This window comes from Macrobrachium nipponense, chromosome 42 (genome assembly GCF_015104395.2).
Source record: "Macrobrachium nipponense isolate FS-2020 chromosome 42, ASM1510439v2, whole genome shotgun sequence".
Lineage (NCBI taxonomy): Eukaryota > Metazoa > Arthropoda > Malacostraca > Decapoda > Palaemonidae > Macrobrachium > Macrobrachium nipponense.
This window is the reverse complement of record NC_061103.1, coordinates 11,038,249-11,059,514: the sequence shown is the minus strand read 5'-3', so window position 1 is coordinate 11,059,514 and position 21,266 is coordinate 11,038,249. Positions and strand designations below refer to the sequence as shown.

General features: G+C 42.4%; 1 protein-coding gene across 4 annotated transcripts in view; it reads right to left on the bottom strand.

Annotated features, from left to right (window-relative positions):
• The window catches only part of LOC135212973 (DDB1- and CUL4-associated factor 1-like), a 287,714-nt gene that overhangs the window by 13,178 nt on the left and 253,270 nt on the right, over positions 1-21,266 (bottom strand). For all 4 annotated transcript variants that reach the window (XM_064246733.1, XM_064246734.1, XM_064246731.1 and 1 more), the window contains one exon: positions 2,571-2,652. In XM_064246733.1, the coding sequence (XP_064102803.1) occupies positions 2,571-2,652 (82 nt within the window). The remainder of the gene's footprint in view (positions 1-2,570; positions 2,653-21,266) is intronic.

Sequence of the window (21,266 nt, the reverse complement as noted above, 5' to 3'; positions counted from 1 at the left end):
CCAAGTAATATTTAGTCATTTATCTTCATTTTGAAACAAATTTGAAGTCTCTAGAACAATATTGTGATTTATGGTGAATTTTTGAAAAGTATATTTAACTTCCCTCCGCGCGCCGATTCGCGGCCGCAAGTCTCCGAAATGCGTACATCGCATTATCCTAATATTTGCTCCTTTTCATATTAGCCATTTTATAGAGTTTCATATATCAAAATGTGCGCAAATTCATGAAGAATACAATAAAAAATAATTGAAGGTTGTAGCTTTTCCCATCTCCGAAATATGTGCATATAAAAAAATATATATATAAAAATTTCTACATTCGGTCAACTTTAACTCATCCGAAATGGTCGAAATCTGCAATTCTAATCTAAAACTCTTACAGTATCGTAATATTCAATCATTTGTCTTCATTTTGAAACAAATTGGAAGTCTCTAGAACAATATTTAGATTTACGGTGAATTTTTGAAAATAAAATTTTTTTACGTCCAAGCATTACGAATTCGTACATCATTTTGTGATAATATTTTTCCGGTGTTGCTTTTATTGTTTTACAATGTATTATATATCAAAATGATTGCAATTTAGTGTACAATACAACGAAAAAAAAGTAACTCGTTAGCTTTGACCGTTTTTTGCACAGCGTGATTTGAATACAATTATGTATGAATTTTTTTTTTTTTGCTACCATATATCGCATTATTTACATATGATAATGATATTATTTTTCATTTCTGATAGTTGCATACTAAACTTCAGGCAATGACAAAAAAAAATGAGCCAGAAATGAACTCTTAATCTTTAAAACTAAGCGCGCTGTGACTTTTTGAAAAAATTATTTTTTCCGCTTCCGCGCTCACTCCAAACCGGCCCCGGCATACGGGAGAGGTTTTGATTTTTAGGGCTTCGGCGTAAGAGGGTTAATATTAAGACCTGGGATTACTACCATATACAGACCTGATGTAGACCTCCAATCAAATGAGAAGTTTTTTTCTAAAAGTCATTTTTTTTTGCTAGATATGAATTTTTCATTATGGTAAAAAAATAAACCCTATAAATCAGGAAAAAAAGTTAGAAAAACGATGAAACAAAAATTGAAAAAAAAGGGCTTGATTTGATTGTTCGATAATGTCTTTCTGAGTTATATACCAAATTCCAATGTTATAGCTTTAAAACTAAGTGAGAAGATAGATTTTGAAGGCCAATAAGTATATTTTTGAGATACGGGCGTTCAAAGTTTTCCTTCATATTTTTATAAAGATAATGTTAATAAATAATGATTATTATGAATGTATATTCCTTTTTTGTGTATTAATAAACCCAAACTATGTTATTTATCATAATCTAATCATAAATGATGATCCCTTTGCTCATATATCGTAGCCTGACGCAACTCTCTCCTTCACTAACTCGGCTTATTACAGCGAATTTTCTTCTTCTGAATGTTAGCGAGATTTTCCTTGTATTTTCCTCTTTGGCATGATGAAATTCTTGCAGAAACAAAGATAAACAAACGTAAATGCTAGAGAATGTCAGAGGTGAAACTCGAAGGTGTACTCTCTTTTTACAAAGACAATGTTAATAAATCATGATTTATTATGAATTTCATATTCCTTTTAGGGTATTAATAAACCAAAACTATGTTATTTATCATAAATGAAGATTCCTTTCCTCAAATATCGTAGCCTGGGGCACAGTGTGACGTGTACGTCAGGCAAGACGGGGGAGTTACTTACTACACAACCCTCCCTCTCTCTCTTCACTAACTACGCTAATATCGCATATATTATGATATTCTGTAATCATATTAGAGCACATTTTCTTCGTCTGTATGTTAGCAAGATGTTTTGCTTGTCTTTTCCTCTTTGGCATGATGAAATTCTTGCCGAAACAAAGATAAACATACGTAAAAGCAAGCGAATGTCAGAGGTGAAACTCGAACGTGTAGACTACTTGGGGTTTCTGCTCACACTGAATCTGGTTGAAATTGGTAGCTGAAAGACTTCCCTTCTGCGACTCATGGAATCTCTACAGATGCCATTGGTCACAATTTCTTTGACAATAATTATCAAAATTTATGATAACAGAAGAAATACTGCATTTTCTTGAACGGATCAATGTTTTAGGCTTAATGAGTTACATTTACTAATTACCTTGAAACTATGAAAGTAAGAAGAATTTTGAAGAAATATTTCGTATACGTATTCTCGATTGCCATATGAAGCTCCATGAATTTTTTCACGACTTTGCATTTTTTGCCCTATACCCCCATATATAATGGTTCCGGCCAGCCCCCTTACAGGGTAGATACTCTTTTGCATAGTTTTCAGTTTAAATTTATGAAGATTGTTTTATAAGCATACTGAGTGTTTACTATTATGCGATATTGACAAGGTTAGATAAAGAAGGCTATGTATGTACTAATTGCCCTTGAATGCACCTAGATTTTTTTACTCACCCTTTCAGGATTTTGCCATTATCTGATGGGCACTTGGCTCTAATACTCTGAATAATGGAAGGATTACTGCTTAAGATCAACTGAATCATAATAAAAAAAAAAATTCTGCCTTACCTTTGCTGTTTGCTCACTGGTCCCTATAATCTTATCCTGAGCATTGTTGAAATCAGCATGTTGGCACTCAAATATAGAAAATCTGAAAACATTAAGCATAAATTAAAATTCTTGCAGTCACCATTCAGTAAATCATTGCAACAAAACACAGTATTACACAATGAGTAGGATAGTTGAGTATAAGCGGATTCTCTGTGGTAGTACACTTGGAGAATATAATAGCTTGCCACTCAGGTATGAGCTCAAAATATGAGTTAAATTCTTACTGGGAGATTCAAAATTGAGTTAGGAATTGAAGGTAGCTGGAAGCAAAGCTATGAGAGAGAGAATTTTATATGTCCGAGGCACACCAAACTCAAGTAGGATAAAAAAGGTCTCAATATAATTCTTAAATCTTACCCCACTACAAATATAAGGAATACATAGGCACACAAAATGCTACAAGAGGATACTAACATTCCAATATAAACTCAAAATGCTTGCTAATTCAAAGCTTAATGAAGCACAAGATACTTTGGCTAGTTTCCCAACACTTAACAAGGCTCTAAGTTCATTAATCAAAACAACCAACATCTACAATGTTTTAAGAATCCAAACATTCCAATCCTAACCAGACTACTCAAGCCCATTGAGAGCATAGTCCTTAATCATTCACATTTTCATAAAATCCTGACAATCAAGCTTTAACTGTTACCTTGATTTAAAATCAACCCTACTTTTGTCATCTAATATCTAAATTTCTCAAAAACATACAAAACCACCATAGTCAACCACTTCTTATTGACAGTGTGGCTGTTCTTGAGTATGTAAAGCTTATCATGCTAAGTACCATAAACACATTTCTGGGCTCAGTTCGTGTCGCTGCGCGAAATATCCTTTAATCCATTATTTCTAAGGTAAATGCACTAACACATACCAGAGAATAAATAAAATAAAGAAAAAGTCAGTACTACTGACTCGCTCACCCTCCAAGAGGGTGTCGGTATGAACACTATGGCGAGTGAGACCACTACCACGAACCACTTGCCAATAGAAATCTCCTACTACAAAACCCCCACTAGAGGGGAGCCGACCCACAGAGTGGGCAGCAACTACTACTACTCCATCCCATGCTGCCGACTGCTGCGCCTCTGGTGGACATCCTTTTCAGTTAGCGCACTGCGTACACACGTGCCCTTTTTTGCTCTGTGTTTTTTGTGCCCCTTTCTTGGATTTACTAATTATGGAGCGTGCAGCCATCGCAGCAGCTAAGTTAAGTAATCGGTTATTGTTGCTATTGGGTTTTTTCCGGCCTTGAGTCAGTATTTGCCGTTTTTTAGGTATAAATACTGGCTCTTGGTCGGAAGCATGGCGGCATGGTTCTGCCTCGTGGCGGGTTCGTTCTTGGTCTTCCATACCTAGAACCTTCCCTTATTACTTTACGCTCTATTGTTAGTTATCTATATTATGTTAGGGGTCCAGCCTACTGGGTTTATGTCATGCATGCATGTCTTCTTTACCTTGCGTAGGCATCTTCCATCCAGACCCTAGCCACAGCTCTTAGTATCGGCCCCGGCTAGCTTTGAGTGGTAGACTTTCTTTCGGGTTAGTCGTACACTCCTGGATTTTTTCTCCTACTGATTTACTTTCTTACTTTACGTTACGTAATTTTTTATTATTTTATATTTTAGGTTAGCCTACGGCGTCTGGCATATTACGTAGCCTAGGTTCCGTATTTCATAGGTCCCCACCATTTATTGCTTCCTCTCATCGGTTCGGTTGCTTCTGTATAGCATCTCACTGATTAGTTGGTTGCTTTAACCTAGGCTATGTTGTTTCATTGTATTCGCATGTTACCGCTCCGTGGTCACCATGTGATCGCGAAGCAGCCAGGCGCCCGTCCAGTCACCTTACCCTCCTCCCGCTCTTCCATAGGGCCGGGGGGGTGTCTGTCCTCGCTCGCTCCACATACCCGTGCCTGCCTCCCTATCTCCCTAGGCGGAGGGAGTAGGGGGGGCTGGACAGACCCAGGACTGGACTTGACCGTTCTCTTGCTTCACGGCGCGCTCGGATGACTAAGGGGGGGACTGGCCTTCCCCCCCCCGTCGTTACTCCGTCGCTCCGTTGTTGGCTCGAGTCTGTTTCGCCCTCTCGCTCCTTCCCGGCTTACTGGTGCTCTTTATTTTACCGGAGCTCCGGCATTCACGTGGAAGGTTGCTAGTTCACCCTTGCGGGCGGACTGCAGGCGTACAGTTGGTCTTTCCTAACCACCCCGTCTCGCTGATATCGTGACACGAACACCGCCGCGCACCGGAATTATTCCGCTACGTTCTAGTGCTTTAGGCTTAAGTGTTTAGTATTTAATTTAAACTATAGTAAGTTTAATTTAAGCTAGCTTAAGCCGAATCCCTCCGTTACCTACGTTATCACACCGGACCTCTCCGGGGTTCTAGCCTATTCAGGCGGTAAGGGAGGGGTTATGCCCAAAATTTTTTCGCGCTCCGGCATGCAGCGGAGTTCTTTTAGCCTACTAGCCTGTAAGTGATGTCTTTTACGGTACTCATGTATCTTTTCACTTACAGACCACCAACTGTGAGCATCCAGGATGCAATGCCATGCTCCAGGACCCCTGCGGGCATGAAGTCTGCAGATCCCATGCTCCATGCGCGACTCCGCACGGGAACTAACACAAGTCTGGTTCCACGAAACCTGCACCATTTGCTACGATCTTGTGAGCCAGCTCTTGGACGGGGTAAGTATTCCCAACTCTGTTCGGTAATCCCAACAAAGGTTGTAGTTCTTAAGTTTAATTTTAATCTCTTATTTTAAACTTAAGCTTGTTTTATATGGGATCTTGCATCCCCTATGTCTTTAGACTAAGCCTATTACTTAAGTTTTAATCTTAAGTTTAAACTTAAAACTAATGAATACCCTCTCTTCCAGGCTCCCGCCGTTAGAGATACCGCCCTGGCAACCCTGAGGGCTTGGGTCGGCGGTTTCGGTAAGAACGCCGCCAAGGGACAGCCCTACATTCTGGAGAAGAGGTTGGCTGTCCTAATCTTCCCCGGCGGCAAGTCAACGGGTTACGTCGACCCGGCAGAGGCAGCCCCGACTATGGCGGCGATTCAGCAACAGCTCGCCGCTTCGTTAAAGGAACCAGGCCAAGATATCTCGTCGGACGTCGCGACACTTGATTTGAATATAGAGCCAATGGTAGGTGTTGACGACCTGTTGGTCGAGGTAGGTACGTTGGACGCCCAAGGGCTTCCCTTGGGCGCCACTGGGTCTTCTACTCCTGCTAACTCTCCAGCTTCCTTCCAAGCCTTTACAGGAGCTGAGCTCCTTTATACTTCTCCTGACGCTTCAGTAAGACCTAAGGTCAAGGGACAGACGGTTGTAAAAACCCTAAGCAAGACGTCGTCGTCGTCCAAAAAGACTTCGTCGGCGTCAACATCTCGTAAGTCTCCGGCTACGAACCCCGGAGCAGAGAGGTCTAGAGCTTCTGGGTCTGGCTCCAAATCCTCAAGGAGCAGGTCTTCCAAGGAGAGACCACATACTCCGGCGGAGTCAGCCGTTTCTCCTCTCCCCTTGGTACCTGTTCAGAGTTACCCAACCACCTCCGCAGCAGCTCCGGCTTTGGATCCCAATGCTGGTCTGTTGCAACACATGGGGGATTTGGTCGGCTCTCTGAAAAACAGTATGGAGCAGATGTTCTCCCGGTTGTCCGACAGGATCACCTCCCAGGATAACATCATCGCCGAACTTAGCCAGGCTCCCTCTAGCTACTCCCCCACCTTTCGGCACCGGAATAGCTCAGCTCCCACCTCATGACTCTCTGCCTCCGTTCTCTATGAATAACCCCTGGAGGGTGGCGTCATACGCCCCTTTCCAGGACGGCCTTATTTCAATTCCGGAGTGTGGTACTCGAAGGATTGAGGACTTCGAGTTCTACCCGGAGGGTCTACACCACCGTTCATTGGCTACGCCAGACTCACTGACGCAGCCATGACTAGAGATGACAAGGTCCTAAGGAGACAGTCCTCTACTCACGTGACCAGGCTCAAAGAGAATGGCTCAGGTGTTTAGAGGACATGGATTGTTCGAACACGAAAATTCAACCTTTTAAGAGTCCCTTCACCATTTTCACAATGGAAGAGGGAACTCCGCTTCCCTTCCTTACCAAAATAGCTACGGTCACTATCCCAGCGGCCCAGAAGGGGGAGTCGTTACCACAGCTAAGGGAAGCAGACCCCACATCTCCTTTGCTCCCCTCACTCGGAGAATTGTGGGAAGATTTACCCAACACTTTTTCGGCAGGCAAACTCAAGCCAGACTGTGCTATGGAGCAGTTTGGTAAGAAGCTGCCTAGACTTCCGGACAGCCTCATTCAGGCTGAATTTGAGGCCAAGACTAGGCTAGCCAGGTCCATTAACACCATGGCCATGACGGAAGTGGCAACCATTTCTTACGGTTCTGAGCCACTCTTTAAGCTTCTCACCAAGTCACTGACGCAAACGGTTCAGTCTGACATGTTTGAGTTCGCCACAGCCAGAACTAACTGTCGGAAACATGTCCTCCAGGAAGCAACTATTCGTCATGAACCGAATAAGTTGCTTTCATCCAACATCTGGGGAGCAGACCTCTTCCCTGATGCAATGGTAAAGGAGGTCCAGGCGGAAGCGACAAGGCTTAACCAAAGCCTTGAAGGATCGTTGGGGTCTCACTGCAAAGAGACGCCAAGACCAGGCAACAAGGGGTAAGGCTCAGAGGAAACCCAGACGTTTCCAGCCTTACCAGAAGAAACAACAACGCTTCGCCCAGCCTGTTTCGACTGTTCCGTTGGTGCAGGCAGCCCAACCCTCTACCTCCAAGGCTCAATCACAGCCCATCTACGTGATTTCCCCCAGCCTCAACCTTCCACCTCTTACGCTGTCTCCCCAGCCTTCAACCAAGTGTTCGAAGGCCAGGCCTTTCAGCAGTATGACCGCTCGGTAGGGGAGGCAGGTAAGGGATCCTTTCGTCAGAAAGGATCAGGAAGGTCTCTTAATAGGGGAAAACACTTCCGGGGAGGCCGCGGAGGTTACCAGCAGCAATGAGAACTTGAAGGTAGGAGGGAGGCTGTTTCTCTTCCGGCACCGGTGGGGATTCAGCAAATGGGCACAAAGTATTGTGTCGAAAGGCCTGGGTTGGAGTTGGGTTGCGAATCCGCCTCCACCCAGACCTTTCCTTCAACTTCCATCAAAATAATTGACGGAGTATGCGGAGGACCTCCTTCAGAAAGGAGCAATAGCGAGAGTCAACAGATTAAAATTTCAAGGGCGCTTATTCAGCGTTCCAAAGAAAGGCTCACAAAAACGAAGGGTAATCTTAGACTTATCCCGTTTAAACTTGGCCATTCGCTGCGACAAGTTCAAAATGCTCACCATCTCGCAGGTGCGGACCTTACACTTCCCCGTGGGGCCGTCACCACCTCTATCGATCTTACAGACGCATACTATCATATCCCTATTGCAAGACACTTTCGCCCTTATCTGGGCTTCAAGATAGGAGATCAAGCATTCTCCTTCAAGGTAGTTCCCTTCGGTCTGAACGTGGCACCCAGGGTGTTCACGAAGCTGGCGGAAGTAGTCGTCCAACAACTGAGGTCTCAGGGGATAATGGTAGTAGCGTATCTCGACGATTGGTTGATTTGGGCTCCAACAGTCGAGGAATGTCGCAAAGCCACACTGAAAGTAATCCAGTTCCTAGATTATCTAGGGTTCAAGATAAACAGGACAAAATCAAGACTCACTCCGGAGTCCAACTTTCAGTGGCTGGGCATTCAATGGAATCTATCCTCCCATACTCTGTCGATTCCATCAGCCAAGAGAAAGGAAATAGCGAAGTCAGTAAAGCAATTTCTAGGACACAAACTTGCTTCAAGGAGAAGCCAGGAAAGAATCCTGGGTTCACTCCAATTTGCTTCAGTGACAAAAACATCTGATGAAAGCCAAACTGAAAGACCTAACCAGAATCTGGCGCTCACGAGCAAATGTCAGATCCAGGGACAAGTTGTCATCAGGTCCCCAGAATTCTAACGGAATCGTCTACGCCCTTGGGTCAAAAGTCAAGAACCTGTCAATATCAGTACCCCTTCAGTTTCCTCCTCCGGGGATTACCATCCACACGGACGCTTCATTAAGCGGCTGGGGAGGATATTCTCAGTTCAAGAAGGTTCAAGGAACCTGGTCACCCCAGTTCCGCCAGCTTCACATAAATGTACTAGAAGCGATGGCAGTGTTCTTGACTCTGAAAAGGTTACGTCCGCCAAAGAACTCCCACATAAAGCTAGTTTTGGACAGCGCAGTGGTAGTCCATTGCGTAAACAGGGGAGGCTCCAAGTCACGACATCTGAATCATGTCATGGTAGCCATCTTCTCCCTGGCGGACAAGTTCAGTTGGCACCTCTCCTCCACCCATATAGCTGGAGTGAGAAACGTCATAGCAGATGCTCTATCCCGCTCAGTTCCTCTGGAGTCGGAATGGTCACTGGACAACAGTTCGTTCCAATGGATTCTCCGGAGGGTTCCAGGTCTACAAGTGGATCTATTCGCATCTCAAGCGAACCACAAACTCCCATGTTATGTGGCCCCCAACCTGGACCCTCTAGCCTATGCCACGGACGCCCTGTCCATAGATTGGAACAACTGGGAGAAGATTTATGTCTTTCCTCCAGTGAATCTTCTCCTGAAGGTACTGAACAAACTCAGGACGTTCAAGGGTCAAGTATCTCTAGTAGCCCCAGACTGGCCGAAGAGCAATTGGTACCCTCTGATTCTGGAACTGGGGTCTTCGTCCTCTTCGAATTCCCAAATCCCAGGCTCTCCCAGTCAGTACAAACGAAGACTGTGTTCGCTTCCTCAGGAATTCTCAAAACCCTAACTTTATGGACTTCATGAAGGTTGCGGCTAAAAGAGATGCGAATATTGATCCTCGAAATATTCTTTTCTTGGAATCTGATAAAAGAGATTCAACTTTGAGACAGTATGATGCTGCAGTCAAAAAGTTGGCAACCTTCCTGAGAGAATCAGATATTAGAATCATGACAATCAATTCAGCTATATCCTTTTTCAGATCTTTATTTGAAAAAGGCTTAGCCAAGCTAGCACTATTACGACAAACAAGTCAGCCTTGAAAAAGATTTTTCAACTCGGGTTCAGCATAGACTTGACAGACTCTTACTTTCTCGTCTATTCCCAAGGCTTGTGCTAGACTTAGACCTTCAGTGAGGCCTACGTCAGTATCGTGGTTCTTAAATGATGTTCTAAAGCTGGCTTCAGAAACAGACAATACGACATGTTCATTTATAATGCTCTTAAGAAAAACTCTATTTTTATTAAGCTTGGCTTCAGGAGCTAGAATTTCAGAACTGTCGGCGTTATCCAGAGATCCGAATCATATTATTTTCTTCCCACAGGGGAAGTTCTACTTTCTCCGGAACGTAGCTTTATAGCAAAGAATGAGGATCCTTTGATGAGGTGGAACCGTGGAAGGTTATACCCCTTCCACAAGATGTTCTCTTTGTCCAGTATCGACCTTACGAGCCTTTCTGTCCAGGACATCCTCATCTCGTCGGGTCCTCTCTTTAAGAGAGAAAAAGGTGGTACTTTATCTATTTTAAAGGTATCAGGCAACAGATCCTGTACTTTATTAAGCAAGCCAACCCTGATTCCTTCCCTAAAGCTCATGATGTCAGGGCAGTTGCCACCTCAATTAACTATTTCCAACACATGAATTTTGATGATTTAAAAAAGTATACTGGATGGAAATCGCCGACAGTATTTAAGCGTCATTACTTAAAGTCCTTGGAAGCTCTGAAATTTTCAGCAGTTGCGGCGGGTAACATAGTTTCCCCCGACTCTGCTTAATCTTAAGTAGAAGATCCAGTTCTCCTTTCTACCTATCTCACTCAACAGTTTGTCTATACCTACCATGTTCATCTACGTTTACCTTAGTCTTAGCTGCTCTTATGATGGTACGGGTGGGTGCCCCCTTATTTTTTTGCTAGGGTCACTCACAATTGATTGTTATAATGATCTCTATGATGTGGTCCCCTTATTTTTATGCTAGGGTGACACATCTACATTTGCAATGGTTACGGTTTTGTATACTAAGTCATATACATTTGTTTATTATATTATTGTCGAAGTTTGTTCAAATTCAGTTTATTATTATAATTGCTTTATTTACTTTGTACATATTAACTATACACAAATGTTAAGTTCAACATATATTCCATGTAAGCCCTGTACATATATGTTAACTTTAAGTTAATTTTAAGGAATATTTTCTAATTTGTATCATTGTGTATATGTATATTTCTTAGCAATTATATTTCTTTATTTTATTTTAAGTTTTATTGAGACCTTATTTATGTATTTAATTATTTTCTTTACAATCTTGTGCTATTTCTCTGGTACGATTTCGCGCAGCGACACGAACTGAGCCCAGAAAAGGGATTTGACGTAAGGAAAAATCTATTTCTGGGCGATTGGTTCGTGTCGCCAGCGAAATCCCACCCTACCCATCCCTGTGCTCAAGATTGTCTGCTAACTTCAGGATGGCCACCAGAGGCGCAGCAGTCGGCAGCATGGGATGGAGTAGTAGTAGTTGCTGCCCACTCTGTGGGTCGGCTCCCCTCTAGTGGGGGTTTTGTAGTAGGAGATTTCTATTGGCAAGTGGTTCGTGGTAGTGGTCTCACTCGCCATAGTGTTCATACCGACACCCTCTTGGAGGGTGAGCGAGTCAGTAGTACTGACCTTTTCTTTATTTTATTTATTCTCTGGTATGTGTTAGTGCATTTACCTTAGAAATAATGGATTAAAGGATATTTCGCTGGCGACACGAACCAATCGCCCAGAAATAGATTTTTCCTTACGTCAAAATCCCTTTTTGCCACCTTGAACACCCCTCGCAGAGTATTGCAAGATGTGCCATATGTGGCGCAATGTAGGTGGCACCAAAGGATTTATGCATCATTCCTTTGGGCCCTGCCTTTATTGCTTTTGTCTTTTTGCCACTAACCCATTCTCCTTCCACTTAGTTATCCAACTCCTTCAACTTTCTTTCTGGAATTTCCATCCCTCATTTACGAAAAAATAAATTCTATTCAGGGCAATTGCTCCTGATTCTATGTGATTTGGTTGTTTGGCAAAAATTTTGATATAAAAAAATTCTAGCATGTCTGTTCAAGATTTCCAGCACAAATTCACTGCACAAGAGGGTGCATAAGTGACTGCCCTAGCCTGGAATGATGCGAAGACTTCTACAATGGACATAGGGCAAATTGTAGCCTGGCACTTTGTTCTATAGGGATGATGATGATGATCATGATGAAATTAGGGGCTCCAGGGAACAAGAGAACAAGTGAATGTAGTATATAAGGTGGGATTGGACAATGAGGTACAACTGGTCTTAAGAGGTGACTGATGAGGGAATCAAGAGATTAAACCTTGCAAACCTAAAAAGATGAATGGTATTTAATCAACCATATGAAAAATGCAAGTTTGCTGACAAACATGTAGCTGCTGTTCTATTCTTGAAAAGGGCTTCCACCCCCAAAAATTTTACTACCCATCTATAAAAACTCCAGTTGAATTTCCTCTAAAAGTGTCATTAATTGATGAGTTTGATGCCTACCCCAAATTTTTATTACCCATCTAATCTATAAAAATTCCAGTTGAATTTCCTCTAGAAGTGTCATTATCTGATGATTTTGATGCCTCTAAGTACAAAAACGATTTACACTGGTGTCTAAGTAAAATCTAGCTGGATTTCTTCAAAGTATTCAATAACTGATAGGTGTGATATAACCTGTTACAAGGGTATCTATACCAACTAAGGTAAAAAATTAGCCTAATTCCCTCAAAGGCCCCCCATTAACAAGTGGGTTCTATATCCCTTATACAGAGGTAGGCATGCACGTTATGGAAAATCCTAGTAAAATCTCCTTAAAAAACTGCAATTCAAGTGATGGTGTCCACAGAAAAGCATTTACTATACATATTACAGGATATTCTTGTCAAATTTCTTTAAAAACTGCTCATTAATTGATGGCATCTACACAAATGCACTTATACATGTCAAGGAAAATTCTAGTCAATTTCTTTTGGAGATACTCATTAATTGGAGGGTCTTGATACCATGATCCCTGACAAGAAAATCGACAAATTTTAAATTAATTAGTATTTTTCATAGCTAACAAACCTGAGGTCTTAAAAATAGGACAAATCTTCTGGCACCAGCTGGAAACTGGTTAAAAACATTCATAGGTTATAAATACAAGGAATCTGTGGCATCTGACAGTCGATGCGTAGTTAAGGTGGAAGCAAGTCCAGAGACTTCGCTTGAATCTAGTGACGCATCAGTCTTTCTTCCAACCTAAGATGCAATGTAAGAGGTGGACAGTCAAATGTTAAGATCTCGGGTTTGTTAGCTTTGAAAAATATAAATTAATAAAAAAATTTGTCATTTGTTCATACGAGGAACAAACCTTCGGTCTTCATGATTGGATACTCATAAATGGAGGGAGTATGAGAATCCTGAACCGACAGGAGGTTCGGCACACACGATCATTCTTCTTAGAAAAGAGAATTCTAAAGAAGAGGACCTAAGCCTTTGAGATGTTAGATATGTGGATATCTAACACTCAGTCCTTTGAGTGAAACATCTCCAGATTCATTACATTCATGAAAGTTCAAAAGAACTACTATATCTGTTCAAGCAACAAACCATGTCAACCACAAGAAACAGGTTTCTCACTACTCCTCACTCACCTGGCTGGAGAGAAAAGTTTAAGGTACTGGAAAGCAGATTTGCATGTTGCATGGAACATGAAAGTACTGTAACAGTATGCTACAACACTCACCTGCATCAAGTAAGTTCCAGCGTATGTATGATGTGTCTATTCTTCAAACTGCCTGTAGGTATGAAGATAGGAGAAAAGAGAAAGAAAAGAGACCAGTCATCTAACTCATTCCTTACTCCACACAATCATCTTAAGCAAGATACAAACTGTCCCGCCATGGACACTTGTTGAACAGCCACCACTGGACCCAAGAAAAAAGTGTCCAAGGATTTGTGGGCAACGTTCTTCAGGCAGAAGAAAGTCAAGGTGGTTTGACGCAGCCATGAACCAGTATTCAAAATCCTATGAACAGATAAGTACAGACAGTCCCCGTTATCGGCAGACTTGGTTATTGGCGATCAGGTTTTATGGGGCTCGTCTACAGCAATAAAATCGGCGGGCGAATTTACGTCGCTGTAATAGACTGAGTTCTGGTTATCGGCAATGGTACCATAAATCACCATATTTTGGTTAATGGCGGTTTTCGCTTATCAGCAACCTCCCGGGAACAGAACCCCTGCCAATAACCGGGACTGCCTGTACTTTTAAAATGCCAGGGATGAAGCTAATCCTCTGGTGTCATGTGTTTCTGCAAGCACCCAATTGGTGGGAGAAGTTGACGATGAGTTGGCTTGCCTAATCACCTCGTGTAGAAAAATGAAGGGGTGTTCTTAACCTGGCTTGCGTTAACATAAAGTCTAAGACACCTAACCTCTAGGTAAAGGTTACTATTAACAAACTCCACACTGTAAAGGAACAGGAAAGGAGGCAAGATGTCATCATGAACAGTGGGAATCTGGGTCTCAGCCATGAATTCCAGGTCAAATTTGAAAGCTACTGACCCCAACCCATTGTGAATCTATGTCAAGCCTGACCCTGAAGCTTTCCAACTCTTCAAGGAAGCCAAGGTCAGAAAAAAATGGTTTCCAAATTTACTTTCCAAGAAGATGATTGATGCATGGACTCGAAGGAGGTTGAGAGACTACTCGGTACCAAAGTAAGGTCCCACTAGGAGGTCTGAGTTTCCTAGGCGAACAAGACCGCTCCATGCTCTTAAACCACACAAAGAATTCTCAGAGCAAAGTGATGTCCTTTAGACAAACTAATCACAAGTAATTACGCCCCGTGGCACCTCATCAGAAGGAACCTTGTCTGATCTGAAAAATATTCAGAAATTGTCTACTGAACAGGAACTGAGTGGAGAGAAACCCTTTTAATGACACCAATCACAGCAGCAGACGGCTCATCTTGTAGTATATGGCTGCCTTAGATCTGGGGCTGCCCTAGATCCTTTAAAGTACTAGCCTTACATCTGAGTTGCTGCTCCACAGGATAGATCTCTTGAACGAGATACTGAACCTACTCCAGACATGAAGAGATAAAGACCCAAGTGATTGGTGGCATCTCTCCACAAGAGACTGACAAAAAAGGTTGTGCTAGGGCAGAATCTCTCTCAGCCACTCAACTTGGGGTTACATGGAGGTACTAGGGTAAACCTAAGACTTTAGAGTCTGACAAACGGAGTTGCCCTTAATTCACCACCCCTAAATTTGCTCCTGTACTCACGAGGCTCTTCTGAAGGTTGGGGTGCTCATCTTGAAGAGCTCCAGGCCTCAGGACCATAGGTACTGGACAAACAAGTCCACATCAATGTGAAGATGAATGCAACTTTCCTGGGACTTTAGGAGATTTGAGGAAGGGAGGTGGGGGACTTCATTGTTCAACCTCCCAGAGAGTTTCCAATAGGTAGTCCTCTGCTCCAATGAAAAGCCAACATCTAGTTTCCTGTCGCACTGTGAAGAGGTCTTACATAGGTCTTTTCCAAGTAGTATACAGAGGAGACAATAGGATAAACCTAGGGGATGTCTTATGACAATATGCTCAATGCATATACACATTCTAAATATCCAAGTGACCTTGCCCAGACAAGGAAACGTGCATTTCCAACAAAGGAGACATCCTATGAGGTGATCCCTTATAATTCACAGGTGATGTTCCTGAGCAACATACAGCAGAGATAAGATGGATCTTAACTCCTGGAGAGGCAACAGCAACTAGAATATTGAGATACATTACTAATCTGGTTACTTTGATATGAAAAGTAGGTTAAGCTAGGAATCGAACCAAACCTAACCCAACCCAATCCCAAATTCTTGATGAGAAAATATTCTTGCAGAATTCATGAAGCAGAAGAACATGCTCTAGTAAACTGGAGATCAAGTCTGATAAACATAAGCTCCAACCTGCTAGGCTAGGCTAAGACTTCCAACACTTAATCTGAGATAGAGAGATACATTTGAACTTGCTAGGCTAGGCTTGGGACCTAACCACTTAGGCTAGGCTAAGTCAGTAGGGAAAGGTTTGAACTAGCTCACCCAGGGTAGGCTAGTCTAGGCTAGCCTAAGAGCTTAACCACTTAGGATAGGCTAAGATGGAAAAGTTAGGTTTGGATTAACTATTCTAGAGCGCAGGGTAAGAATCTAACCCTTGCTAGGCTAAGAATTCAACCACTTAGTGTAAGCTAAGATGGCTAGGAAGGTTCAAACTAACTAAGCTACACCAAGTCAGGCTAAGAACTCAACCACTTGCCAGGCTAAGAGCTCAACCACTTGCTAGGCTAAGAGCTCAACTATACTTAGGCTAGGCTAAGATGGTTAAGATAACTTTGAACTAGCTAGGCTAGGCCAGGTTAAGAACTCAATCACTTGGGCTAGGCTAGGTTAGAAAGGGCAGTAGTTCCTCATCCTTCCTTTGCCTTGAAGCCTTCTTGGTCTATATTCAAGTACCTAGCCACTTGAGTAGGTTTGATCCCAAAGAATAAGTGTCAGGTCAATATTCTTGTAGGAACATTCAAATGTAAATAAACAATGAAATGGAATCCTTACTACCTGGGAAGGGTTGAAGTCTTGGGTGAACACAAAGACGTTCAATTCTCACAATGAAGGCTTTACAGTCTGATTGAATGATTTTTCGACTTGCTGTGAAGGATGCAACTGTTGGGGAATGATCTCTTATGTTGAAGACATGGAACATCTGTCTGAAACTACCAAGCAAACTCCCGTCAGTCTCTTGCAGTGGCCAAATGGCATTGCACAGACATGCTGAATTACCATTGGGTAGGTCATCATCTCTTCCACCAAAAGGACTATGCTCTCAAATAATGGAATAAGATCTTTGAATTCACCTTTGACAAGGAAGAACCTGGCACACGGCCGTGCAATGAACCTCATACATGGTCATGTGATGAATCCTGTACACAGTTGTGCAATGAATCACATACACTGTCGTGTGACGAATCAAGCACACGGTCATGCGACGAATCATGTACACAGTCATGCAACAAGGAAGGAGAATGATGAAAGTAGGACCTCCCAGGAGAATAAGAAGACAAACACCTAAACTTTTTGGTCACAGGAGAAAGGCAGTCTCTTCCATCACACAAGGATGAAGAAGCACTACTATAACGCGAGACAAGATTGACGACAGCCTCACGTCCACGACCATTACTAGAAACATATCCATGAAAGGATGACGAGATGAAGACGCTGTAGACTTTGGAAGAGGAGAATGTCTAAGAGGCCCTGGAACAGCAACCTGAGAGGGGGACCACCTTCAACTTCTGAATGGGAGCATTGTCATCCTTATGCCAAACTCAAACAGGCTGAGGGGAAGGAGAACTAGTGAGAAGACTCTGATCAGCAGGAAGATCATCACTTACTGGCACACGCTCACATATGTGAAGAGGAGACACATCCTTGTTGGGAAGGAGGCAAAACATCTCTTGCACTCCGAGAAATTGAGGCAACAAAGTCCTGAATCCTCGGACATCTTATTTGAGACCGAGGAGGAGGAGGAGGAGAGGACAAGGGAGATGAAGGAAAAGCTGTTATCTACACTTCTTAGTGTAGACCTCCTGGGTGAATAAACTGCATCTACTCTGGCTGGGAAGCTGTAGAATCTCCAGTTACTTCAAACAGGAGAGAAATTATGAATTGGAGTTTCAAAGGACTTGGATTTCAACAAAATCAAAGAACTCGCATGATCTAACAATCCACGAACAGGGCTAAAGAGACTTGGGTTGCCTCTCCAACTCGCTGAATCTGAGGAAATGATGCACCAGGAACAGTGATTTGTAGGATTTTGAAGAGAAGCTCATGACACGAGGCAAACCACAGCTTGTTGATGGATGGAGAGCACCGAAGAAGGAGAAAAGGTCTTCCTTCATATAAACTTACAGCAAACGGAGAGCCTGCCCAATACTTGTACACGTCCCCGATACTTCTCTTGAAATGCAGCGCCAATCAAAACTGTTGTCATATGGAGTAGCCATGACATCACACAGCAGACTACTCTATCAGAGGGAGACGAGACACCACAGAAGCAGACGAAGCCACATCAGAAAAGTCGGCTGCAAGAAGAATGAGCTGCGAGGATCAAAAGGAACACACTGGGTTCCAAACTCTCTTCACAGCACCGATTAGCATACTAAGATCAGAGCAGAACATGCCGCAGCCGCCAGACTTCAAGTTGAGAAGCAGGGCTAACAACTGTAGAGCCTGAAAAGAAACAAATAATATGCTTTCTCCCCCAAAGGAAGAGAAGATATCTTCTAACTGAGCAAGGAAAAAGAATCATTTATTTGTAAGGGTAAAGGGAAGGGAGTGAGCCATACAACTCACGGGCGGGGGGCCCCCTTTCCAAAATAACGGGAAAGAGAAAAGATGGCAAACAGACGGGACCAACGCAATCAGAGATCTTCTGCCATCAAAATTCATGTTGAGGAAGTGGAGGAATACTAATATGCTAGAAAGACAAATCCTCACACATAGACCTTGTTTGCAACACAACCTTATAATGAAATGTCTAAACACAAATGTTTAAATATATCTTTCAATATCACAAATGCAAAATGATAAAAAACAAAATGAAGCTGCCCCCTCTCTCCCTGAAGGGGCAATATCCCCCTGAGAGAGACGGATCAGCATCATAAATAAAACAGCTGATGGTGAAGCAGAAGGAATAGGCCTGAAGCACATCTACTGCAAGTTGCACCTGTCCCAGAGAAAGCGGGAACCAAGGAATCCTGTAAGGCCGTATAAATATGTTGACACTCATAGGCATTCTTAGGCAGGATAAATATGTAACAAAAGCATGGGATTAGGTTAAAAAAAAAAAAAGGCTTGGGGGAGGAAAGCAAAGTGAAGGTCCACTCTCCAATGCAGCTGAAGAAAGACTAATGCGTCACTGGATTCAAGCGCGGTCTCTGGACTTGCTTCTACCTCAACTAAACATCAGATGCCAGATGCCACAGATTCCTTCCATTTATAATCTTAGATTGTTTTTAACCAGTTTCCAGCTGGTGCCAGAAGATTTATCTTATTGTTAAGACTGAAGGTTTGTTCCGCTTATGAACAAATGAAAACTTTTTACGAACAAAGGTAAAAAGGAACAGTCAGGGTTCTCCCTCCAAGTGTATTTCCTCTAGACCCAGGGTATCTTCTCCAAGAGGGAGGCCCCAACTCCTTTAACTCCCTGACTCCTTTCTGATGGATGCTTCCTCCTTGGCAATCAGTCTTACTTAGTACAGCATCCCCCTCCTTTCCACTTGTTTTGTCTGTTTTCTCTTCCTGGAAGAGGGGGAGATCCCTCTAATGATGTTGCAGAGGAGCAAACCCAAAGGAAAGAAAGATGGGGGGTGACAAAAAACTGCCAGCAAGGAAGCTCGCACTCCTCCCCCTCCCAGACTCTCAGGTGTCAAAGTCTCTCTCTCTCTCTCTCTCTCTCTCTCTCTCTCTCTCTCTCTCTCTCTCTCTCTCTCTCTCTCTCTCTCTCTCTCTCTCTCCCCTTTGGTACCTACCTAAGTGGGTGGGGGTGGGGGTGAGTATCAGCATAGTGCCTCAACTGCTTTGTAGGCATAGCTGCTCTCCCTCCTGACCCCCTACTTGTCAAAGTCAGGGGAAGGGGGGATAACCAAGGGGGAAATTTACATGGGTTACTATATTAGAATCTCAACCTTTTCCGACAGACATTTATATCTTATGTTAACTGTTCTTTGGTTTTGCCTCAGGTAATATGTTGTTGTGCCTGTTTTTTAACATTGTTTTTGTTATTATTAGTCAATATTCACCTTTAATGTCAACATTCACCTCTAATATTTCTAATAATGGACCTTTTTTTTGCAGAAATAGCTGTGGGAAAAGTCCACTCTTTGTGAAGTGGAGTTCTGAATTAAGCCTTGTGAATTTGAATTTAATTGTATGCTAGGATGAAAATATATTTGACACATGATAAAATTATGGTAGAGATGGGTATTAAGCTACAAGACACAAATGAACCATCTAGCATTAAAGAATTTAACTTGTGAGTGGGATAGTACAAAATGAACAATAAAAAATATTCATATGTTCCTGTATTTGAAATTCTTTTTGTGTGAAGAATTACCAGTTTGCTGTACCCAGAAGACAAAAACTGTTACCTGGCTGTACTGTGATTAGTTTTTTTTATGCAATTCCAGCTATTGTTTATTGAAACAATGTATAAAGTAAAGTTGATTTTAGTCAAATTTCCTTACTGAAACATTTGAGGTAACCAATACACAGAGTCATTCCCAAATAAACTATCTGTTGAGATGGTACAAGTTGCGACTTCTGATAGTTGATCAAAAGTCCAAGCTGCAAGCTAACAGAAGGGTCTTTTTAAGGTCCTCTGTGCAACTCTCTTCTGTCAGAGAGCGATGTAGTCAGTCACCTAAAAAGAGAGCGATACTGACTCTCATGAGATGGAGCCAACCGGCTAAATGAACAAGAACCCAGGTAAATACTTGAAGGGACGTTGTCAGGCGAAAGCATAGGGCTTAAAATTGGTGAACTTGGTCCCAAAAGATGAATATGAGGTTACTTCCTCAAGTCTGAGTGTATGAGGACTTGGAAGTACAGTAGTGCCTCAGGATACGAAATTAATCCATTCCGAAGCAGCCTTCGTAACCTGATTTTTTCGTATCTTGAACTATGTTTTACATGTAAACTGCCTAATTCGTTCCAAGCCCTGCAAAAACACCACAGTAAATTTTATAATAAAGCTAAATTGACCAATAAACAAAGAAATACAACAATTTGGACCATTCAATACCTAACATAACCTTTATTGTAGTACGTACCTGTAAATAAAGTGTATTAGTGTACATGGTACAAGAAATACTTTACGTACATGTACGTACATGTGTAGTAAAATGTGGAACCTTACCTTTCGAGTAAGGCGATCTCCAAAAGTGGCGACAGAGGAGGAGGACAAATGGCAGAAAACATGAACACTTAACCTTACGAAACATTAAAAAATGGCAGAAAACATTAACACTAAACTTTACAAAACACATTAACAAATGGCAGAAAACATTAACACTTCTTGATTATCTCCATCTTCGTTCTCCATAGAAAGCATCCTCTTCTTTCCGTGAACTTCAGCAACATTCTTGGGACCCATGGCTAATAATGTAAGTAATTAAATTCACACGCAACACGATAAAGTAACTTAAAATACAACAAAAGCGAAATCACTAACACAAATTTACATTAACAAACGAAATAAGTATATGTGAACGAACGAATTCCAGTGTTTACGATAACACTGCCGCAAAAAATGGTCAAGGAGTGCCTTTACATAGAGGCATGATGGTGGCCAATAGGAGAGCAGGATCTTATGGTGGTGACTAGCATCAGGAAGCAATGGGAAAGTGGGAGGATGGTGGCGAGTCTACTCAGTTGGCAGTGCGCGAGTTTTAAAATTGTTCTCGGTGGTCTGGGCGAACCTCGGACTTTACCCTTTCGCAACCTGAA